Source organism: Molossus molossus, unplaced genomic scaffold, assembly GCF_014108415.1.
Source record: "Molossus molossus isolate mMolMol1 unplaced genomic scaffold, mMolMol1.p scaffold_m16_p_4, whole genome shotgun sequence".
NCBI lineage: Eukaryota > Metazoa > Chordata > Mammalia > Chiroptera > Molossidae > Molossus > Molossus molossus.
The window spans coordinates 33,758,254-33,782,743 of record NW_023425377.1 but is presented as its reverse complement, the minus strand read 5'-3'; the positions used below and the strand labels follow the sequence as shown (position 1 = coordinate 33,782,743).

The 24,490-nt window shown below is 54.5% G+C and overlaps 1 protein-coding gene across 3 annotated transcripts in view; it reads left to right on the top strand.

The window, feature by feature from the left end:
• The window catches only part of CXXC5 (CXXC finger protein 5), a 34,316-nt gene extending 13,007 nt beyond the window's left edge, over window positions 1-21,309 (top strand). For all 3 annotated transcript variants that reach the window (XM_036241398.1, XM_036241400.1, XM_036241399.1), the window contains exons 2-3: window positions 17,716-18,787; window positions 20,257-21,309. In XM_036241398.1, coding sequence (XP_036097291.1) covers window positions 17,876-18,787; window positions 20,257-20,301 — 957 coding nt within the window. In that variant the 5' untranslated portion in view covers window positions 17,716-17,875 and the 3' untranslated portion in view covers window positions 20,302-21,309. The remainder of the gene's footprint in view (window positions 1-17,715; window positions 18,788-20,256) is intronic.
• The last annotated feature ends 3,181 nt before the right edge of the window (window positions 21,310-24,490 follow it).

The following is a 24,490-nucleotide window of genomic DNA, read 5'->3' as shown; positions in this document are numbered from 1 at the left end:
ATGCAGAGGAGCTAGGGAGAGGACAGGCTGAAGAAGGAAAGCCATGGAAAGTTGATTTTTCCAGGAGTGCCACGTGGTCAGCTGCTCCTTCCACTTGGGGTAGGGTACTTGGGAGATTGGAGATGCCAGTAATTGCGGGAGGGTTGAGACCCCCTTGATCTAATGGGTTGTGCCCCAGGAGTCTGTCTTCCCACTCTCCCTGCTCACCCTGGCACCTACTTTCCTCTGTTCCCTCGGTTTTCAAGCTCCTCATTATCTCCCCCTGGTTCTTAATCTACTGGCCTGCAAAATGGGTGCAGAGTTGGCCTGAGTACAAGGAGGGTCTGGGGTGCTGGGTTGGAGGGATGCCTCTAAGCTTCTGCTGTCTGTTGGGGCTGGCACCTCCCTTCCCTGAACTAGGCAGAACTGGGAACATACCCATTTTCCATTTACAGGGAAATAATGCCATTTTTCAGATGAGAGAATTGAGTCTGATGGGATGGCTTCATGGTCATCTAACATCCAGACTACAGATCATTCTGGGTCCATGGGATTGAGATAGCCCAACAGGGGTCAAGGGCAGAAGGCTGTAAGGCCTCAGCCCAGGCTCGCTTCCACTTCCTAGCCACACATTCTGTCTCATAAAGGTCTGGACAGTGGTCAGGGAGGGAAGAGGGGCCCATGCATCCTGAGGAAAACAAATGATTGTGGCCAGTCAGGAAGACTGGATGTCCCCTGAGCCATGGACTGGAGTTGTATAGGCCTGGTTACTGCCTGCTGTGTAATCATGGGCCAGTCTGGCAAGCTCTCTGACTTCACTTTTGCCACCTATAAAATGGGTATGACGAGCCTTATCTCTGTCTCAAAGCTGCAGGACCTGAAGTAGATGGTGGGGTGTGGTTCTCATCATGTCACACCTGGGTATCCAGGTGAGTCCAGCCTTCTCCCACCCACCTGTCTGCTCCACCAAAGCTGGCATTTTCCTGGGAGTGGTATCCCCACAACATGGACTCTTTAATTAGAATGTCTTGGATTTAGCCTTCTCTAGAGCTGGTCTCAGATGGGAATGTGGAAGTGTGGGAGTGAAGAGGCTGACCTTTGGGCCACAGGGAGGAGGAAGGATAGGAATGGGTTGGACTCAGGACAGAGGGACCTGGGCTTCTTGTGTGTCTAGACATTCCTAGGGGCTTCAAAGTACGGGAAAACAGAAAGAGACAAGGCTTTTTCTGTCCCCCACCCCCAACACATAGTGAGGCCACATTTTAGTCCTAAATGGGGACTTCCAGGTGTCAAATGAAGCCTTTGCAGGGTGGTGAAGAGCTTGGCACATGCCTGTGTAGAAGTAGAAGAGCTGTTGGGAATCTGGGTGGTTGAAGAAATGCTGACATGAAGCAGGCAGGGCTGGAAGGCCAGGGAGGGACAAGAACAGGTTTGTAGGAAGTATAGGTGGCTTCTTGCTATGGCCAGAAAAGGAAGTGTAAGCCTAGACAGCTGACTGCTGCCCTCCTCATAGCCTTCAGACCTCTACTATATGCTCATCTCCCCATGTTCCTGCAGGTAAGAGGGTGTGGGGGGGTACTCTCTGTTTGGGGCTGAGGAAACTGAGGCACAAGGGATTGGCTGAGACTCAAAGGCAAACAGTAGCAGAACTGGGACCACAACCTAGGTTCCCAACACTCCTGACTTGAGCTGTCCTTGCCACGCACTCTTAGCTGGCTGATGATGACACCCTGCATGGAGCCTGCAGAGTGGAAGTGGAACCTTGACTCCAGAGCCCCTGTGTACCCCGTCATGGCCTGCATCTGCCTCGGGAGGCTCCCACGCATCTCCCATGGTCATACACAATGAGTACTGTTCCCAGTTGGGCCAGCCCCCTCCTCACCTATGCTCAGGCCCATGCCTCTTAGGGACCTCTGCTTTGGCACTCCCCAGGTTTGAATATAAGGATCTTGGGGCTGTTGACCCCTTAGGCCTGGGGAGGGTGAGCCCTGTTGGTCTTGGCTTCTGCAGGGGAAGTGGTTCAATAAGAGTAGGGTAGGAGGCTAGGGAGGTCCTGGGGAGCAGCTTGCTGCCCTGAGGGATTTCCTTGTAAACAGATTCTGGGAAACTAAATTGTGAGAGCCAACTACGGGCCTGATCAGGGTCACACACCATTCCCATCCCTATCCCCCAACCTCCCACCTTCCTGGGGGCTCCTTTCTCCTCTGGGGAGCCCTGCAGGGAGTCATTGAGCGAGTGCCCTTGAACTAAAAATACCTTCCTTTTTATGCACAGGGACAGTCACAGTGACCCCCATGCCCACCCCTGGTCAGTGTGCTGATTAGCCAAAGACAGCCAGGCACAATGTGGCCCTGGGTTGGGCTCATTAAAGGTCACTGAGTCAAGTTTATGTTGCTGGAAGTTGGTGCTGGCCTTAAAAGGAGGAGCAGACTCTGGGTTTGGGGTCTTATGCTGTGTGGCAGCAAGTCACTTCCCCTTTCTGGTCTCAGCTTCCAGATCTGTGAAATGACTGAGAATCTGCTCTGCACATTCTCTGAGGCAGGGGTAAGTCACAGACACACCTACGTGCCCTTCCACTGGTGTCCCCAGGTCCCCTAGGCTCCTGCAGCTTCCTCTCAATAGTACAGGATCCAAGGGGGAGCTGGATGGGCTCCAGAGTTGTGCCAACCTGGATTTTAGTCTCCTTTCCACCATCCACAACTTAGGTGACTTTGACCAGTCACAGCCCCACTCAGCTCTGAAGCTCAGTGTCCTCATCTGTAAAATGGATAGACCATGGTGCCTACCTCTTTGGGATGATGTGGACAGAACACCTGGCACAGAGTTGATTGATGGTGATGACAGTGTAGCGGCCACCTGCCCCCCCCCCCCCCCCCCGCCCCTGGGCTGTCCTGGTTTTGGTCCCCCCAGCCTTGGTCTCAGGGATTCTGGGAAGGAGACAGTGCCAGTCTGCTGGCTCAGCCCGCTTGGCCACTGACCTTCAGAGCACCCAGGCTGTCAAGGCCACCTGACTGCCTCCTGGGCTGGCGGGTGGCAGGGGTGAGCGTCAGCCAGCTCCTCGCCTGACGCTACCCTCCCCTGCTTCCACTTTCCTCTCCTCTTCTCTATCTCCCCCCCCCCACACTCTCTGTGCCTGTGTGTGAGCTAATTAATCTCAGCCCCTTTGGGAAATTAGAGCGCTGCAGCCTTGGCCTCTTCAGCCTCACAGTGCCTGTGCTGTTCCTGGGCCCTGCCAAGACCCACTGTGGTTTGGGGGCATGGGGTTGGGGATGGGGGGCAGCAAGAGGATCTGCATAGGCACGGGTCTCCCTGATCCCCCAACCTCCTGAGTGACTTGCCCAACTCTGGCTTCTAGCTCCCTTCCCCTCCCAGACAGCATCCATAAGGACACAGCAATATTTCTGCTGGAGTGAAACCCAACCTCCAGCACCTCTCTGACCTGGTCCTGGGGCTGGTATAGTCACTCCCTCATCCCATATTCTTTCTCATTGTGGGGTCCTCTTGCCTGCCCAGCTTGGACTGATGGAGACAAATGTAATTATGGAATTTTGCTTAGGAAATTAATTCAAAAAAGTTAATTAATTGGCAGTTCCAGAGGTGGCAGGCTCCACGCCCAGCCAGTCCTACTGACGTTAGTGCTGACCAGTTGAGACGTGCAGCTTCCTGGGCAGGCTGGGGAGAGGGACCCCAGTGACCTGGCTGGGCAGCCCTGGCAGCAGGTGCACAGTGAAGAGGAAAGTGCAGACCAGTTTCATGGCCCAGAGTGGGCACCTGGAAAGGGTTTGTCAACTGAATCTGCTGAGACAAACTTGGCACTCTAGAACTCAGCCACTTATTTGTATATTCAACAAGCCATTGTCAAGTTTCTACTACACAATCCCGACCCCGTTGTCTCAAGTGCCCCCAGCCAACATAGACAACTGAATATTTTGTCCAGGTCTTTCGAATTCCTTTTCTCAAGGAAAACCTCTAAACCTATACCCAAAGGCTTTTCCAAAGGGCTCAAAGACATTATTGGGCTCATTGTGCAGATGAAGCAACTGAGGCTCAGAGGATATGACTTGCCCTGAGTCCTGCAATGCTTAGGCTTCTTCCCAAGGGCTGAATGCTCTCAGAGGCAGCTGCTCCTGTGTGGATGACAGGAGCCTTGAAATGGACTCTGTTTCTCAAAGAGAAGGCCAGAGAATATGGCCAACCCCCTTCACCCTGGCACTCCTGGAACCATTGTGTGTGCTCCCCCTCTCCCTGCTTACCCCACGCTCAGACATTTTTTTTTTCATGGTACGTGCCCCTAGTGGGAACCGAACCTAGGACTCTCTGGTCCGCAGGCTGACGCTCAAACGCTGAGCCAAACTGGCCAGGGCTACTCTCGGACATTTGTGTGTACATATAGGGGCTTCCCCCACCACCTCACCCAATCTTCAGGATGACCCAGCTAGGCTGAGGCAGGAGGCCCCACATCCCAGGGTATGTAGGGGCCCCACTACTAGGTACCCTGATTACAACAGCCCAACTAAGTTCCAGGGTCTGGAGGAGTGTGGGTTTGGTAGAATCCTATCCAGGTAGAAGGTGGGTCAAGGTTGGGACAAGGGGTGGCTAGGCGAGGGACAGGTCTGAGATACTGACCCCAGGATGCCAGCAAGGTGAGGAACATGGGCTTTTAAGAGGTTGTGTGGCCTTGGGCAGGTCCCTTAGCTTCTCTGAGCTTCATTTTCATCATCTGAGAAACGAATGGTTGTATATACCTCTCGGAGGGCTGTGGTGAGGTGCAGGGAGGTATAACTGCTTAAAGTGTCTGACTTTGGCACCAGGCTGGGTGGGATAGCAAGGAGCTGATGGGATTGTGCTGGCTCCAGGGCCTGAGAAGGTCAGCAGGTTTGGGAGGGGAACCTGGTGCATGTGGTTGGGACAGGAGCTGGAGGACACAAGAGGAGGTAGTATTTGTGAGGCACCCAAGAGCCAACAGCTAGCAGCCCAGAGTCCTGGGGCCTCTAGGGGGAGTCAGTCTATATAGCATCCATGCATGGATTTGTTTGGTGCACTCCCCCTTACCTCCAGGCTCCAAGTGAGCCCTGCAGTTATTTGTGTAGGCCTTACCTCTCATAGTGGTTCAGAGTAAAAATGACCATCATGGGCAGGCTGAGCTGGCACTTTGCATTCCATATCACTCTGATGTGATCTGTAGTTCTGGGTTTCTTCAGGGACTGACCCCTAGTCTCGGGTTTAAGTGGCCCACACCTACACCCTCAGCATCCTGTGTAGGTCGGGTATAGGGTCAGAGGGAAGAAGCTTTCTCTGCCCACCTTACCTCCTCCAAAAGCCCTCCCTGGCACCCTTTCCCCAGTATGTTAGGCCATCGGTTGAGCTGAGCACTTAGGGTTTTCTGCATAGACTATTAAACCGTTCTCTGTGTGGTCTGTCCATTTTCCCCCCTAGACTGGGAGCTCCCTGAGGGTGGGGTCCATGGCATATCTCTGTCCCATGCTCTCAGCACAGAGTTAGTGCTGGACTTGGGTTATAGGGCACCTGTTTTCCTATTTTACAGATTGCCCTGTGAGAATGTTGCTCAGCTAAGGTCACAGCTTTTTGAGGGCTAGAGCTAACCTGGCCCAGGTGGATGTTGGGTTGCTGGTGCCCTCTGGGGTCTTCCAGCAGACCTTAGGACCTTCTCAGACTTCTTTGGGGCCTGCAGCTCCTGATCCAACTGGCAGACAGTGTTCTGGGTGTCCAGCCTTGAGCCCTGGGCTCCTGAGAGCTCAGGGAGTGAGGAGTTCTGACATCAGAGGACAGGCCTTGATTTCTCCCAGCCTGGGTTTCTGTATCTGTAAAATGGGGATCCTGGTACCTGTACCTGGTAGTTCTTGATGGAGAGATGATTAAAAGAAATAATAAATAATGGATGCCTGGAACTTAGTAAGAACTCCTTAAGTGTTCCCCATCCTTATTATTACTAACACTTTTATTTATTTATTTATTTATTTATTTTTTTTCTACCATCATATTGTTATTATTCATGCTTCCAGGGCCCCAGCAGCTGCAGTGGCTCTGGGCCTGGGCAGAGCTCTGGTCTGCAGAGAAGTTGCAGTTTCTAATTAGTCAGTGCCCCAAGGACAAGGCCTGGGTTTTTATTTTTGCTGGAGGATCCCGCCTGCCCAAGGCTTCCCCAGCTGGTCATCCACTGGGCTAGGACTGTGCCCCGTCCCCTCCAGCCTCAGGTAGGGGGCCTGGCTCCAGGCAAAAGCCTCCCAAATTTCCCCTGCCACTCCCTTTGCCTCCCAGACCTCCAGGGCCATGAATCATTTATGAGGCAAAAATGAAACCAATTAAGGACAAACTTTGAAAGCCTCTAATTGCTGTGCCTGGTGGCACCCAGGAATGAGGGGAGGCAGGCCTGCCCGCTGCGGAATCTCCTTGGCCCGGGCCTTCCCAGGCCTCCTGTCCCACCGCGTCGCGGGGCGCCACAGCTCCCCGCCGCCTCCCGGCCGGCCGCGGATGTGCCTGCGCGGCTCCGGCTGCTGCTGCGTCTGCCGCCCCGGCGCCCGCCGCCCGGTCCCAGGCCGACTAATTAGGGCCGTCTCCCCTCCCCTCCCTTCCCCGAGCCGCCCGCTGCAGGCCCGAGGTGATGGCGGCTGTTCCTGCCGTTCTGGGGCCTGTGACCCAGAGCTGGCCGCAGTTTCTTGGGGGCGGGAGCCAGCTCTGCTAGCCTGACTTAACCCAGACAAGCCCAGGACGCCCTGTCCCTGAACTGGGAAGCTGGAGCTCCCTGCGTCCCCACCATGGGGTACAGGCTTGTGTAGGCTCTGGGATGCATGGCTTGGACAGTCCCATCCAGGGAGAGATGCTTATCCCAGGAAGATGGAGGGGGCTGCGAGAATGACTGATGAGATAGAAGCTGGTGGGATACAGAGGAAGGGGTTGTATGAGGTGGGGTGAGCTCCTGAGGTGGTGCCTTGGTGCAGCGGGATCCAACCCTTCCTCTCAGCTTTGCCACAAACACAATGATCTTACAGATTCCTTAGCCTCAGTTTCCCTGTTTGTAAACCATTAGGATTGATTAGTTTCCGTCTGTATTTGGGATTTGAGGGGCTAGGCTTTATTGGTCCCCTACTCCTCTCTCTTGGGGGCTGCTGAGGGGGTGGAGGTCAAGGGGCTGGAGTATGGACCTCGCAGGGCCTGTCTCACTGCCAAGAGCCCTGGGAACCAATGACCAGCCCGCTTGCTGTGCCGAAGGCCAGGCAGGCCCTGGGCACTCAGGCACGTTGTTTGCTGAAACCGAATTTCTGTGCTTGTGTTTTTCCATAATTATATTAGCAGGTGGGATTTTTCCTCGGGGAAGCGGTGGGAGGGGGAGCTTCATGGCAGTGTCCCCGCCCGCTCTGAGCCTGAGCTGGGCTCTGCCCGCCCGCCCGTAATGATTTTTTAATTATGCAGCCAGTGCTCGGAATTGCTAATCCACCTTCAGCGCAGCATCCCCTCCTGCAGCTCACACCCCAACCCCTCACTGGTGCCCCTAGAGTGGTGGTGCCCAGTCCCACGCCCATCACTGATGCCCGTGACAGGGACTACCACCACAGGGGAGAGTAAACCAGGAAGGGCTGAAAGGGCACCTCTCTGACTGCAAGTGAGAGAACTTGGTGGTGATGGGGCCTGTGTCTCTCTTTGTCCCCCCTGCCCCCAACCCTGGCTTCAGCATGGCTTGCACCTCTAGGACAGCTATGGCTCTGGAGGGGGTCTGGGGAATTATCAATGCCCACCCCTGAGTGATGTAGCCACACCAATTTCAGGGACATCAGCCCATTTCCTCAGCCTTGTGTGAACCCCAAAGACACACACATGGAAGTATTATCTTTGTCTCTGTCATACACTCACAAGTTGCTTCCCTTCCTCACACACACTCAGCCTCACAGTTACACAAGCACAACATCACGCTCTGTGTATTTCTCATAGAGCCACACCTGAGGCCCAGGGTGCCCTTGGGAGACCCTATTGCAGCCTTCCCTGCCTAGTGGTGGCCCTGCCCCCACTCCCCTGTCTCCATACCCTCCCCACCCCCACCCCTGACTGGGATCCACTCAGGTCTCCCCGCTCCCACCTGGTGGGGTGGCTTCCTGTGGCTGGGGCCTGTCTGAACCTCCATCGACCTGGCCTGGGGGAGGTGGCAGGGGGGTAGGGGGATTCTGCAGCACTGTGGCTGCCGCTCCTCTCCAGGCGCCCAGCTGTGGCATCTGTCAAGGTCAGATAGCGACTCCGGAACCAGCCAGCTCGGCCCCATGGCCCTTCTCGCCTCATTATTTTTGTGTTCCGGGGCTGTGGCGGGCAGTGACACCTCCCTCCCTCCTCCTCAGCCTCCCGCCTCTGGCCTGCTTCCCCCCTCTGGCCTGCCTCCCCCATGCCTCTGCAGGGAGGGCCTTTGGTCTGGGGGCTTTTGTTTTCCAGTTATTTTCACGATCAGGCCAGGCAGGCGGGTAGATGACTGGCCAGAGCTGTTGGGCTTTGAACACAGACAAGGCAGGTGCCTCCCTTATGGCTGGGACAGGCTAGTGGAACCCTAGATTGGTTTCTCAGAGGGACAAACTGAACCTGGGCGGAGCCCAGCCTCACCACAGCCTCAGTGCACCTGTGGGCAGCTTCCTGTTTCCATAGGGGCCCCAGCACCTGGCATCAGTTCCTGCCTGCACCATCCCCAGCCCAGCTGGGCCTCACACTCACATCCCAGACCCCTCAGAGGTCCTGATATTACTCACAGTCCATATGCTGGTGTACATGTGGCAGAGATGTGTTGATACTCACAGGCCAGAAGAACCCCAAAACATCCAGCCACGATGTAAACCATTAGTACATATACTACTACACTGTTGGGCGTCCAGGTACATCACTGATGTAGGTAGTGCACATTTCACTTTTACACAGGACGGTCACACAAAGACCTCTACCTACACTGGTATATATAACCTCCATGTATGCATCAGTGCTCAAACCTGCATAGAGTGACATCTGAGACTGTATACATGCATCAGGGCACACCCACAGCCCCTGGCACATCCATAACACCCCAGACACACACGCACACAGCATACACTGGTGTCTGACACCTCCCATGTGGACACACATAGCTATACTTCTCCATAGTGCTGTTCCTCCTGATACACACTCCAACCTGAGCTCACTCCCTTTGGGCCTAGTGTTCCTTGAGCACAGTTACACCCCCCAAGGGGCTTTGTCTCCTAAAATGCTGAAATGAGCTTGAGACCTCCCCCTTTATGTGCTCTGTGTTTCCAGGAAGACCCTGGACAGTAGGAAATGGCAATTGACAGGTGGTTGTCCCACCCACCTGGCCAGCCTCTTTTTGTACACCACCCTGAGCCCAAGGGCACCGAGATGGCTCAGGATGGAGGTTTCAAGTGGGTCATGATGGACTTGGTGCTGTTGGCAGAGAGGGCAGGCTCGGGGGTGGCCTCTCAGGCACTGTCTCTGGCTCCTTCTGCCTACCTCCAGCTCCTGATTAGGATATGTAAATGTTGGAAGGATGAGCTGTGGGCAGCCTCCAAGCCCGGAGGGTCTCCGGAGTATCCCTGGCCATCCTCTCACTTCCTCCTCCAGCTGTGGACTGCTGTGACCGCTCCTGAGAGGGGGAGGTAGCTGGAGGTTTAGCAGGGGCAGGGCTCCCACCCCCCAGGAAACTCAAAACCCTGGGCCAGCCGCGAGTGGCGGGTTGGGGCAGGCACAAAGAGGGCCTCTGTGCGGCCTGGCTGGGCTGCCCACAGGATTCTGGGGGAGGAGGCAGGAGCCGGTTTCCGTCCCATTCTGCTTCCTGCGGAGGCCGCCGGAATGCCCGGAGCTCTGGCCCAGCCTGGCCCGTCCGGCCCACCCGCAGCCCTGTCCCCTGTCTTTTCCTGGGCCTTAAGGTACAGCTTGCAGACTTTTCTACAATAGGGCCCTGATGTGTTTTGACCAGAGCCTGAGAGCTAGGACCCATAGGAAACTTAGAGGGTTCCCATAGACTAAAAACTGAACAGCCAAGATCCTTCCCTCTGTGTGCCTCAAAGCTTTGGGCTAGTGTTGGAAAGCCAGGCCCTATCGTCACACAGACCTGGTTTCAAATCCTGGCTCTGCCACTAATTGACCTTGTGATCTTAGACATACCTTATGACCTTGGGCAGGTGACTTTACTCTCCTGAGCCTCAATTGCCTCATCTGTAAATGGAGTTAATACTAGAGTTATAGAGAGAATTCAGTGAGAAAAATGAATATAAAATGCTTAGCACCTGCCCTGGCCAGTTTGGCTCAGCGGTTAGATTGTCAGCCTGGGTTTGATCCCAGCCAAGGGCACATACCTTGGTTGCGGTTCGTCCCTGGTCCCAGTTGGGATCATGTGGAGGCAACCAATTGATGTGTCTTTCTCACATTGATGTTTCTCTCTCTCTCTCTCTGTCTTCCTCCCTCCCGCTTTATCTGAAGGTAAATAGAAAAACATCCTCAAGTGAGGTTAAAAAAAAATGCTTAGCACCTGGCAGAGAGTAAGCACTCATTATTAGGGCCTGCCATCATCATGTCATCTGGGAAGATGGAGGTAGGAGGGACCAGGATGTTGCTCACCTCAATACGCGTCACATCATCTGGGGCTTGGTCCAACCCTTATGACCTGTCCAAAACCCTTCTCTCTCAGTTTCCCTAGCTGCGGATCGCATCAAGGGCCAATATAGGTCCTCTGGGGCCCTCCTAGGATTTGGAGAGTGGCAAGATCACTATATGGAGTCTTTTTCTATATCTCTCTACCTTCTTCCCCATGGGTCCCTCTGGTATCATGACTTCCGCAGTTTCAGGTGAGGAATCAGAACCATTCTTCATTTTAGGATGGGAAACTGAGGTTCGGTATAGGGGAAAGGCTTGATCAAAGTCAACAGGAAGGGAAAGGATGGAGGCACAAACTTAGACCTCAGGACTCTGGTCCCTTAGCCAGTCATGACACACACCCCCAAGCCCCAGAAGGACAGACAACCCCCCTCCAATTCTTTGGTCCAAGTGTCTGAGCTTGCCCAGTGGTGGGCCCACCAGGAGGGAGGTCCTAAGTAAGTGTGTGGGCTCTGATCCCAGGTTGGTGTCAGCTCAGATATCACCACTCTGCAGAACGTTAGCTAAGGTCCAGGAAGTTTGTTTATTTGTTTGTTTATTTATTTTGCATTTATCTTCAGATAGAGCAGGAGAGAGAGAAGGGAGAAGAGAGAGAGAGAGAAACATTGATGTGAGAGAGACACATCAAATGGTTGCCACCCACATGACCCCAACCGGGGCCAGGGACAAACCACAACCGAGGTACGTTCTGTTAGCAGGAACCGAACCCGGGACTCTCTGAACTGCGAGCAGATGCTCTATAACCGCTGAGCCAAACTGGCCAGGGCCCAGGAGGTTTTTAATGGGGAGGGCATCATTTTCTCTATATCACAACTAATTATCAAATCATCTGCTATAAAAGGGGCAGTAATAATACCCGAGAAAGTGTGTATAAGGATCTAGTGAGACAAAGCATAAACAGTGTTTGGCACACAGGGAGGCCTTCATACATGTTAGCTCTTATCTTCACAGTCCCATGTTACAGAAGGGGAAATTGGCCCAGAGGCCAAATGCCAAGGTCATACTGCAAGGAAGGGCCCTCCTTGTTCTTTGATTCTTCCAGAGAAGGAACCTGGCTGTTGAGGAAGGCCTTGTCTTCTTTTTTTTTATCCTCACCCGAGGACACTTTTCCATTTTTTATTCAGGTAGAGTGGGAGGGAGAGAGAGGAACAGAGAGAGAGAGAGAAACATCGATGTGAAAGGGACACATCGAGTGGCTGCCACCCACACGACCAACCAGGGCCGGGGACAAACTGCAACCAAGGTACGTGCCCTTAACGGGAACCGAACCCAGGTCTCTCTGGACCACAGGCCGACGCTCCAACCGCTGAGCTAAACCGGCCGGGGCAAGGAAGGCCTTGTCTTTATCAGGGGTGTCTCAGGCTCTATCTCACTCCCTAGAACCTCAGGTCAGGGCATACCTCTTGGCTGGGCCTCATTTTTCCTATCCATGAAATGGGCTGATCCCCTTTTCTAGCTGTTTCTGGGAGTTCTGCGAGGGAGAACAGCCCCATGTACTCCTGGGGTTTTTTCAGCAGCATGTTTTAGTCCCGAGGCAAAGGGGTTGTGCCTGACCCTGGGAGGAAGGGTATAAGAGGGTCAGGGGGTATGGAGTCCAGGAAACATGATCGCCGCCCCTCATTCTGTCCTTGGCAGTCAATTTTGGGGTAGTAGTCCTAGGGAGACCCTAGTGGTATTGAGGACATGTTCCACCCCAGACCATCTGCTTGGTTCTAGCAGTGGTCACTGTGTCCTTATATGTGTGTCCATCCATATCTGTATATGTGCTCTGTGCTCTTGGCCAGGTCTGCACTTCTCCCAACCTCCAAGACCAATGTCCCATGTGCATCTCCTTGGGCCTGAGTGGTGCTTTTATTCCTTCTGGAAACTCCCCAGGTTGAATCATGGAAGTTAGAGATGAACCCCCCTTGCCCCCCACACCCAATCATTCAGTTCAGTTCAACTACAGTAGCCTTTGGTCTGTACTGCTTGCCACCACTGGCCAGCCTTCCATCAGTCTGTCTGTCTCTCTTGCCTCCCTTGGAGGCCAAGGAGACCAGCCCACCGAGGTGGGTGGAGAAGTGTAAGGAGGTGGAGCAGGGATGTCAGGAGTGAGCGTGGAACTGTGAGGGAGGGGTACCATGAGCCAAAGCTGGCCTGCCCAGGCTATGGCAGCTCTGGCTCCCCTGCACTAGTGCCTCAGGGTCCTGGAGGCCCTTCTGAAATGCAGCCTCCCCCAGGAGGCCTTGCCTCAGCAGGAGGGACAACTGGGAGGGTTGGCCCCTTGTTCACACTCTGCCCTTGGTAGTGGTCATCGTACAACTCTAAACTTACTAAAAATTATTGAATTATTTAGCCACTTATAAATGACTGAATTTTATAGTATGTTAACTATATCTTAGTAAAGCAGTAAAAAAAAATTCTGCCCTTGGTTTCAAGGCCCTGCCCTGTTAAGACATTGCCAACCTTAGAGCCACACTTGCACTCACTTCTCCATTTCTTAGGAACCCTTTCAGGCTTGTGTCACCCCTGGTAACCTCTCCTGATCCTTAACTCACAGGCTAGTGGTCCCTTTCTCCAAGAAGGCCCTTCATTCCATGCCCTGCCCGGTTCCCTTCCTGCTCTAGTCTCACACTGGGTGGCCCAGCCCCTGTGCGCTCCTCCAAGAGGTGTATCCTGCGCTGTCTCAGTAGCACAGGGCATCAGGCTGCTGTTGGGTGGGTTGTGAGGCTATGTTATGTGTAACAACATCTAGAACATCTCACTGTGGGCCACCTGTGTGCATGTCTACATGCACACAGTACCATTTCACCCCACAGTGCCCCTGCACTCTCGCTGGTGAGGCTCAAGACAGCCCTACTGGGGGTGAATCCTGGCTCCTCTGGGGCTGAGGGTAGAGTGAAGGCATGGCTACCACCTCTGGTGACCTCATTGTCAGCTGGCATTATGATGTCACTGGCCCAGCATTCTGGGTTCCTGCCTGGGTATTTCTAAGCTCCCCAGGTGGGGGTACTCCCCTGGGGTCTGTGACAGCTGGCACCCAGCCATGTATAGGTGACAGGCACGGTAACAACTCTGGGAGGTGGCGGCAGTCTCAGGGTAGCTGGGTCACCTTGCTCTGGGCTAGTCTGTCAGTTGCCCAGGTGAGTAAAGGCAGTCACCAGATTAGGGTGGCAACTAACACCTGAGCTCTGGGTTCAAGTTCTACCCCAAACAGCATCAACTGTTTGACTTTGTCCTGACAGCTCCAACCTCTCTCAGCCTTCATTTCCTCATCTCTAAAATTGGTTAATAGTTCCTATTTCCCAGGTTCTGGGGAGGAGTCAAGGAGGGAGAGAAGAATGTAAAGCATAAGAGCATGGGGCGTGGAACACAGTGGTGCTCAGCACTCTCTGGTAGGGTTAGTTAGTTAAGAAAGCCTGAGCATCACTTGGTGGTGAGATCTGGTTAGAGAAGGGCAGGGTCTACACCTTCTGGGGCTGACCAGGGTCTGGGTAGAGACAGGGGTGGCCCCACTGACAGGAGAGTGGCCACAGCTTTGACTTTCCCTCTCTTCCCAATCTAGCCAGTGAATATGAACCCATAAGAAGTTGGGCCCTAGGGCCTCTGGCCAGAGTGGAGTGGGCTGGGGCTCTAAGGAGGTGGGTTTCATCTGGTCTCCCCCAAACCTCCCCCTCTGCCTTCCTCTCCTACGTGTGTGTTCAACTGCTTCCTCTTGGTCCCCAGGTCTCTGAGTCTGGGATTCTCTCCCCAGGGCTCTGTTTCCATGTCTCTCGGACCCAGTTGGTACCCTGGGTCTCTTTGAACCTGGTCCCTCAGACTCTACTTCCCATGATGCTGTCCTCTAGCCTTGACCCTTTTCCCTTTCCTTTCCGAGTCCCCCTTTCTCTGACTCACCCCTTGGTTCTCTGTCTCATGATCCTCTGTTCCCACCACCTGTCTGTGTTCTTCTGCCCCCGTATCCCCCTTTGCCCCCCAGCTCTCTAAGACCAGTTTCCCCCTCACCCACTCACCCCCACCCCCTGGGCTCTGTCCCGCCCGGCAGCCCCTGGTCCCAGCTCCCGGCCGGCCCGGCTCCTGCATGGACAAAGGGGTCCTTTGTGGGCTGACCGCGCCTGGCGGGGCGGCGGGGCGCTGGCTCCACATTGCTGATGAAACGGAGCCCTTTGTTGTCCCTCCTCAGGCGCAGTATTTCTTTTTGGGGGCTGGATGCGTTCCTGGCAGGGCCGATGATGGATGCGCCCGCCGCCGCCCGCCTGCCCGCCAGCTTTCCCTCCCGCTCATTCCCGCTCCGCTTCAACGCAGCCCCAGCTCCTCCCCTGCTGCCTTGGCACTGCCAGGCCCTTCCTGGCCTGGGAAGGGTTGCTGTGTGCCCTGCAGTAGAAGGCTGGGGCCTAGGAGATGGTCTTCTCTTATGTCCTCCTGTTCTATGAGTAGGGTGAACGGGTCTTGTGGTCAGGGGTCCACTGGGACCAGGGCATCAGCTTTTTCCAGAATCTGAAGGAGAAGATGTGCCAGGTGTAGGGGCAGATTTGGAACATCTAAGGGACCTGGATTTGGGGACTGAATGTTGGTATCTGCCCACTCTAGGGTTTGAGGACAGTTACCCTGCATACCAGTCTCCCTTGTGTGCCCCCTACCCTCAATTTCTGTGGCTAAGAAACCACAGTGTTCTGCCTGCAGCACCTGTTCGGTGACATATCACGTCCTCTGGTCCTGAGCTCAGCATGTCCCAGGACCTGGGGGGCTGGGAGAGGGTAATCTCCAAGGAAGGACAGAAAAATGGAAGATTCAAAGAGAGGGCCAGGAGTGAACAGAACATGAGGTTTGGTCCCCACCACGAGAGACTCAGAATGGAGACAAAGCAGGGAGGTTCAGCCAGAGCGCCAGCCCTGAACGCAGGCTGGGCTGTGTCGGAGGGAGCTGACTTCTAATTGACCTGCCAGCCCCGCACACAGAGCCAGATCCTGGAGCTGGGAGGAGGGAGGGGGGAGTAGAGCAAGAGCAGAGTTAATGCCGCTATCGATTTCTGCCACCAGCCAGCAGGCCTCAGAGGCGGGGGATGCGCACAGGGGCTAGGGCGCAGACTGCTCCCCTCCCCAGCTCTCCAACCCTCGGGCGCCTGCCTTCTCCTGTCTGGGGCTGCTAGGAATGTAGTCCAGGGCTGGGTAGTTGAGCTCAGATGGGCAGGGGCTGGGTGAGTTGACTTGGGGTGATGGTCTCTGGGCTTGATCTCACTGGCCCTAGTCCCTAACACCTAGCCAGGATCACGGGTGCCTGGAGGGATACTGATCTCTGAAGAGAGAGGCCGAAGAGCTAGCCTGGGCTTGGCCCTTAGGAGGTAGGGTGGAGCAAAGCTATCCTTGGAGATATATGACCCTCTTCCTCTTACTACAACTCTGACGTCTGTGATATCTGAAGCCCAGCCTGGACAGGCCCTCCTGGGTTTGTCCTCGTGGAATCTGCCAGCTTGCCCAGCTCTTCCCCACCATTCATCTACTCTCACTAGGAAGGAACCTAGGTGGGCTGGTGCCCATTGGGGCAGGGCAAGGAGTGTCTGGCTTTCTGCTGACGTCTGCCATTTGCCTCACCCTGGAGACAGTTTCCCTCTCCTACACTTGCTCTGTGTTACTATTTCTTAGCAGTCTTGGGGCAGGGGCCCTGCCTGCTTGGGGCCTCTATTTCCACCCCCCTCCCTGTAAGTGCAGAGGGTTGGACTAGATGACCTCCTGGGACAGGCTGAGTCCTATGATTGGGGGGTGGTGGGGTTGCTTGGGGACAAAGATGCAGTGTGTGCCGCCCCCAAGCCCAGGGCGGGACAAGCCCAGCCAGATGTATGCCTCCCCCTTGAACTTCCAGCTGCTCAGGCTGAGCCCTGTCCTCCCGCCTCTTTCCTGGGAGTTGCTGGGCCAAGGCAAGCAGACAGGGAAAGAATGCTAGAGAGCCAGGGCTGATGAGGAAACTGCCACTCCACTCCATCTGGAACAGTTCCTCCCAGAGCTCCTGGCCAACGAGCCTGGCTGCTCATGTGCCGTAGTCTTAGGGCCTGAGCAGAACAGGCTCTGCCCTGGGAAGGGTCACACCTACTCAGTTCCAACTTGCACCAGCCAGAGGTCCCGCCTGCCCACAGCCCAGGTCATCCGGGAGCCAGGCCGGAACACAGCAGTGAGGCCTGAGTAGAGACGAATGGGGTCTGAGGTTTGAGAGTGAGAAGGGATTGTATGCTGATGTGTGCACAAGTATGTCCCCCTTTCTTGCAAGTGAAGGCTTGTCCTCTGGCATAGTATCCTGCCTGCCCTGTGGCGGGAGGATACATGCTCCTTGAAATAACGTTTCTGAGCTCTAGTTGGCAAACTCTGTTAAACCATAGCAAACTGTTTCCTTTATCTGCAGGACTTGCCAGAACCTTGAGATAGGAATATCCAATGAGAATCCAGGGGCTTCCCACACTTTTTGTTCTACACCTTCTGTTGGTCTACCTTTCAGAACTCTTCCAACTTCTCTTCTCCATAGTTGGGTCAGGGAAGGACGATTAGGAAGCAGAAGATGACTTTATAACCCTCCCCAAGGTTAATAAACATCTCCAGCTCTCTCCTACTCTCAGCCCAGGAAGGACTGCCTACCTCCATCAGGTCTCCCAGACCCTAGCAAGGCAGTTCTGGCTGTGGAGAGCGGGCTGAACCACTTGACATATCCATGAGCTAGTCAGTTCTCTTAAACATTTTCTTCCTCATCTATAAAATAGAGTATTACTAGTCACTACTTTGTAGGGTTCTTGTGAGTCTTAACCGAGATAGTACAAATAAAAAAATCCTAACTGGGCAGTTTGTCCCCGGCCCTTGTTGGGCTGTGCGGGTGGCAGCCACTCGATGTGTCCCTTTCATGTCGATGTTTCTCTCTCTCTCTCTTCCTCTCTCTCCCTCCTGCTCTATCTGAACAAAAAAATGAAAAAATGTCCTCGAAGTGAGGATTTAAAAAAAAAATCCTAACTGGGGTTGAGGGGCTAGGAGGCTGGCACTTACTAAATACCTAGTCAGCTTGTGGTGGTTATAATGGCAGTACAGTTATTGGTGGTAGAGGAGATGTTTACCACTGCCCTGACCCCGTATCCTCTTTTCCTAACAGAGTGAAGACACTTCCACGTGGACACCTGACCATGTGCCTGCCCTGAGCATCGAGGCCCACCAGGCATCACTGTTGTGGGCAGCAGGGCCCGGCACTTGTCTGAGGAACCCCCGTAGTTGGCAGGCTCCCCCAGCGTCGGGTTCTGGGCCTCGGCCCCACCATGTCGAGCCTCAGCAGTGGCTCCCAGGACACCAGCGGCAGTAGTAACAACACCAATGGCAGCAGTGGCAGTGGCCCAAAGGCGGGAGTGGCTGACAAGAGTGCAGCGGTGGCCACTGCTGCACCAGCCTCAGTGGCAGATGATGCACCACCCCCCGAACGTCGGAACAAAAGCGGCATCATCAGCGAACCCCTCAACAAGAGCCTGCGCCGCTCCCGCCCTCTCTCCCACTACTCTTCCTTTGGGGGCAGTGGCGGCAGTGGCGGCGGCAGCATGATGGGTGGGGAGTCTGCTGAAAAGGCTGCTGCAGCTGCAGCCGCTGCCTCCCTGTTGGCCAATGGGCACGACCTGGCAGCAGCCATGGCTGTGGACAAAAGCAACCCTACCTCAAAGCACAAAAGTGGTGCTGTGGCCAGCCTGCTGAGCAAGGCTGAGCGGGCCACGGAGCTGGCAGCTGAAGGACAGCTGACGCTGCAGCAATTCGCGCAGTCCACGGAGATGCTGAAGCGCGTGGTGCAGGAGCACCTACCGCTGATGAGCGAGGCGGGTGCGGGCCTGCCTGACATGGAGGCAGTGGCAGGCGCCGAAGCCCTCAATGGCCAGTCCGACTTCCCCTACCTGGGCGCCTTCCCCATCAACCCAGGCCTCTTCATCATGACCCCAGCGGGTGTGTTCCTAGCTGAGAGCGCACTGCACATGGCGGGCCTGGCTGAGTACCCCATGCAGGGCGAGCTGGCCTCAGCCATCAGCTCGGGCAAGAAGAAGCGGAAACGCTGCGGCATGTGCCCGCCCTGCCGGCGGCGCATCAACTGCGAGCAGTGTAGCAGTTGTAGGAACCGAAAGACTGGCCATCAGATTTGCAAATTCAGAAAATGTGAGGAACTCAAAAAGAAGCCTTCCGCTGCTCTGGAGGTAACGGCGCCTTAGAGGGAGGTGTGTGGGCTCTTGCGTCTGTTTGGCAGTCCAAACTCACTCCAACCCCACCTTTCCTGCCTGGGTGAGGGTCTGGGTGAACCCCAGCTTTGGGGTTCTAGGCCATCCTTTGACACTAGTTCACTGCCCCAGAAATCAGAGCCACGTCCTGACATCCTTTTTGGTTGTAGTTTGCAAGGCAAGCATAACACTCCAGGCAGGGGCCTAGCATTCCCAGCCAGCCAGCGCCCCCCCACCCCCACCCCCACCCTGAACATCCTCCTGGAGTTCTGGGTCAGGTATTGAGATTCCCATACACACCTTAAGTTTCAAAATTTTAGACGTGACCTAAAGCTTCCTGTCTGTGACCTAAGATTCTGGGACTCTCCCTTGTCCCATTTGACATTCTGTCCTGTGGACCCTATGGCTTCGAAAGGTCACCCTTTCACTTGTCCCTTCAGAGCGCAGTCTTCCCCCCAGGCCACTCAAGGACAGAGCAGCTCCAATGTTGACAGCCCTGCTGTCAATGTTGAAAAACCCTGGGTCTAGGCACCTCGTTGACAGATTTGGGGTGCCTTGAGTCCCCAAGATCAGTCTGGTTGCACAGCTAATGACCAGGGATCCTATGGCCCTAGAATTAGGGTGCGGATAAGGCCTGTGCACTATGGGATTGGCTTAAAGAAGGCCAAACAGTTCCCATATTTCTTTCTAGCCACCTAGTGGCTGGGCTGTCCCTGTGCTCCCAGCTGTGGCAGCCTAGCTTTGGTGCCAGGCCTGGGTACAAAAGCATCTTTTCTGCCTTTGTCCCTGCCCCGTCTCCACCCCTCTATGAGTGGGCTTGATGCAGATGTCCAGAATGGTTGGAGAACAATAATGGCATCTCAGCTGTGGTTACCCACCCCGAGCCCCAAACCTCATATATCTGCTCTCCTGCCTAGAGAACATACCTATATACACACAAAGGCACCCACTCTATTGTACACACACACACACCCCTGCCCAGTGCACATAGACGTAGCCTCTTAATAAACACAGCAAGTATCCTTCCTCCCCACCACAGCTCTAAACACGCGCTGTAGCAGAGCTCAAGGTGTGTGTACATCCATGTAGGTGCCTAGTGCACACGCTTACATGTTCTCTCGACAGAAACGTGCACACAGCTCCCAGACGTACCACAGCCGCCTGGCGCTTGTGGCCTTTGGACCAGGGGAAGGGGTGTTTCTGTCTGGAAGGAGGATTCCTGGGCACAGTGGCTCAGGAGGCCTCAGGGTGCTCCAGGCCCTTCAATGACCCAGTGGGTCAAGGCTCCTTCTCTGGCCCGGCCAGGATGGCAGGAACTCCACTGGGTGGCTGCCTTTACTCATGCCCATCCCTCCACCATGAGGCCGTCCACGGGGAACATCTTTGCATCAGACCCAGCTGGACCCTGACTGAACTCTCTCCTTGTTTTTGTCTCCCGCCCCCGCCAGAAGGTGATGCTTCCGACGGGAGCCGCCTTCCGGTGGTTTCAGTGACGGCGGCGGGAACCCAAAGCTGCCCTCTCCGTGCAATGTCACTGCTCGCGTGGTCTCCGGCAAGGGATTCGGGCGAAGACAAACGGATGCACCCATCTTTAGAACCAAAAATATTCTCTCACAGATTTCATTCCTGTTTTTATATATATATTTTTTGTTGTCGTTTTAACATCTCCACGTCCCTAGTATAAAAAGAAAAAGAAAAGGAAAAAAAAAATTAATGGCTTTTTCGGAAGAACAACAACAACAAAAAAAAGAGGTAAAGACAAATCTATAAAGTACCAAGAATTCCTGGGCAAAGAATGGACAATCAGTTTCCTTCCTGTGTCGATGTCGATGTTGTCTGTGCAGGAGATGCAGTTTTGTGTAGAGAATGTAAATTTTCTGTAACCTTTTGAAATCTAGTTACTAATAAGCACTACTGTAATTTAGCACAGTTTAACTCCACCCTCATTTAAACTTCCTTTGATTCTTTCTGACCATGAAATAGTGCATAGTTTGCCTGGAGAACCCACTCACGTTTATAAAGAGAATGTTGATGGCGCCGTGTTGAAGCCCCTCTGTATCCATCCACGTGGGCAGAGCTGCCTTGAGGAGCTCACAGAGGTGGAGGGAGCAGCCTCCCCCACCCCTGGGCCCAAGCCAAGGCGTGCTACACCCACAGTCCCCACAATGGGATCCCCACCCCAACAATGATTTTGCAAAAATGAAAGTTCTGTTTGTTTATTCATTGAGACCTGGGGAGCCCATGCCTCGATAGTTATGATCATGATCATGGCTACTTCCCTTAGAGAAAATAAGTCCTTTTTTTCCAGCCTGGCTGATGGCGACAGAAGAAAGGGCTTCTTCGCGTGGTCCCCTGCCAGTGGGGGTGGGTGCCCAGGGGGTCCCCCTTGGCCTGGGCCCCCTTGCCCATGGCCAGCTTCCTGCTGATGAACATGCTGTTTGTATTGTTTTAGGAAACCAGGCTGTTTTGTGAATAAAACGAATGCATGTTTGTGTCACGAAGCACCGCTGGCTTCTTGCTCTCTGGTTTGGGGGCTGTTGCTGGGCAGGGGCTGTCTGGGACCACCTTGGGAAGGAAGAAGAATCACCCAGGGACATTTGGAGTGGGGGTCTTTTGGGAAGTGAGGCCCTCTGGATCCACAAGGGGGATAAGCAGGAGCAGCCAGCCTAGATGACAGGATGGAAGTGCTGTTATCTGGCAGTGGCTGGTACTAGAGCACCTCAGCTGCCTGATTGTACCCCTGCCCCAGAACGTGAACCTCTTGGGGCCACTTTCTCTGTTCACCTACAGCCAACAGCACCTGATCAGTGCAAAGCAGCCAGCAGTCCTGGGGGTGGGGCCTGAGCTGCCTGTTCAGGTTCTTATGTCTTACATGCAGGGATCTAGTGCTCCCCAACCACTGAAGTGAGTGCCCAGGGAGCAGTTTTAGCCCAGGTTCATGAGGACCTGGCTGTAACCAGCACACACACACAGACCCCCCACATACCCCTCCTTAGGCCTGAGGGCAATTGGACTGGAGCCTAGGGGCTCCTTTGCTTTGTCTCTTGACTGTCCCCACCCCCAGAAAGTTTGTTGGCACAAGTTTGGGACCTCAAGAGGCCCGATGACTGGGGAAATCATCCACAGAGCCACATGGTCTAGACCAGGGCAGCCTGCACAAGAAGGGGGTAGCTGCTGCATACCCCCAGCTCCCTGCACATCAGAGGCTAGCCTGTAGGGCAAGGCCTATCATCCACTTGACAAGGAGGCATTCTTCCCACTCCACTGCTTTGAGCCTGCCAGAGACAGGCTAGACTTGAGGAAGGACTTGAAGGTGTTGGACCTGGCTTCAGGTGGGTGAGGGCTTTTGGGATGATGGAAGCGGCAACTTCTGAATCTGAGTGGTCAGAGAGGTGGGGGGGATAGGACGTCTCTGTCATTGTTTCAGGGAGGGGGAAAAGTAGCCATGTCGGATGGGGGTTCTGACCCTCAACCCCTTCCCTTGTGTCACAAGCTCCTTTCCAGCACCAGAAGCTCAGCAGCCTGGCCTGGCACAGCGGGGGCAGGCGGGGGAGGTGGGAGGCAGCTTTCAACTCCATCTCTGCCTGGGAAAAATTCCCTTTCATGTGGCTGCCTGTGATCTCTCCAGGCGGCTCTGCCGAAGGGGGCGTCCAGCGGAGAGAAGGAGGAGGTGTTGCAGCAGGGCACCCTCACCCCCTACACAAGGCAAACTGCAGCACCTCAGAATCTCAAGGGGGTAGAGAGGATCCTCCTTGGAGTTGTGGGGGTGGGAAGCCTGGCCAGCAGGGGGCACCCAGGCAGGAGGCCCCTGCCTGCCCCCACCTAGCTGCTGGCAACACAAAAGCCGCAGATGGCCGGGGCCAGCCCTTAGGTGTGGGGTGGACGGGCTCTGGTGCCAGCCCCAAGGGGGGTGTGCCGTGACTCAGCCAGTCTGTACCTTGTAGTGTGCCAACTTAAAGCCCAGCCATAGCTCCTGGGCAGCCCCCCACCCCTCACTACAGAGAAGCCCTAACCTTGAAGACCCTTACCTCTTCCAACTTCAGCCTCTTGGGCTCTCCTTTGTGAAAATGGTAAGCCAGCCCCTCTGAAGGAGGCCCAGGCAGGGGGTGGGAATAGCTGTGAGGCTGAACACATGATGAAACCTCAGCTACCTCATCTGGGAAACGGGGACAGTAATAGTCTCTCTCCCATAAAGTTGCTTGCGGATGAAATGAGATTACTCTAGGGAAGGGCCTGGCTCACCTTAAGCACTTGGTCAATGGCAGCTGGCGTTGCTATTTTATTTTTATTTTATTTTTTAGAGATATGTTTTTAATGGTTTTAGAGAGAGAAGAGGGGAGAAGGAGAAACATCTATCAGTTGCCTCCTGTGTGTACCCCGACCAGGGACCGAACCTGCAATATGGGCATGTGCCCTGACTGGCCACCTTTTGGTGCACGGAATGATGCTCAACCAACTAGGCCACATTGGCCAGGGCTGGTGGTACTATTTTAAAACTATTCACTTAAATCTCACCAAGGTGTCCCCCACATTCCACTCAGGGTGTGTGGCTTCCCTAAACACCGAGCCCCCCCACCTCCCACCTGCCACCACTTCCCCCAGCAAGCCCCAGCCCTCTCTGTCTCTGCCTATTTCTCTGGCTTACTCCTGATAGTCTCTGACTCTTCTGTGTCTCTACGTGTCCATGTCTCTGCGTCTCTGTATCTTGCACCTCTCTCTTTCTGTTGCAGGCTCACCCTTGCTGTTCTGTCTGACAAAAGTACTTTGAGGCGGCTCCCCTGTGAAGTATGCCCAATTCCCCTCCTGGGGAGGTGCCCGCAGCTCCACTCTGCTACACTTGGGAGCCTGACCTCCTGGTGACCCAGGAGCCTTCACCTGGGTGGCAGGGAATGTGTGTGAGGTTGGAGGTGCACACGGAGCTGGAGACAAACCCAGCCTCCATGCAGCTAAGTGTGTGTGTGCGCGTGCGTGTGTGTGTGTGTGTGAGAGAGAGAGAGAGAGAGAGAGATGCTTCAAGGTCCTGACAACCATGTGAGGCCTTGTGCAACAATGTGGCTGTGTGTGACATGAAAATGGGTCTGTGACAGTGTGTGGTAGACTATGATGTGAGACCTCTTGTGGCTATGGTTTAGTATATGATGTCAGCAGCCACACTGGGATATTCTGTGACATTGCATGTGTAATCCTGTCACATTATACAATTCTGTGACAGACTGAATGTGTGACATTGAGTGATTTTATATGTGTGACATTGGATATGCAACATTGATAAAGTATGGCATGCATGACCCTATGACAGATACTGGATCATTCTATATGGTTTGTGACATTGTGTCTGAGAGACCATCATGGATGTGGCCCTGGGACATCAGGGAGTCTATGTGATTGTGTGATGTTGGCCTGTGACCCTGTGATACTGCTCTGAGTGTGTGCTCATGACACTGTGTGTCAGTGTGCACCTGTGACCCTCAGTGACACTGATACTATGTGCCTTTCGTGTCTTTGTCTACAGCATTTCCTGGCTCTCTTCCCTGACAGCCATGCAACTCTGGGGACAGAGTAGGGGAACCTGGCAGCCCTGTTACCCCCAGCCTGGCTCTGAGGCCCAGTCTGGGTGGGAGAGCTGGCGTGGGGGCAGCAGGCACAGTTCCCACGGCCACCACGGCCCCTCTCCCAGCCCCA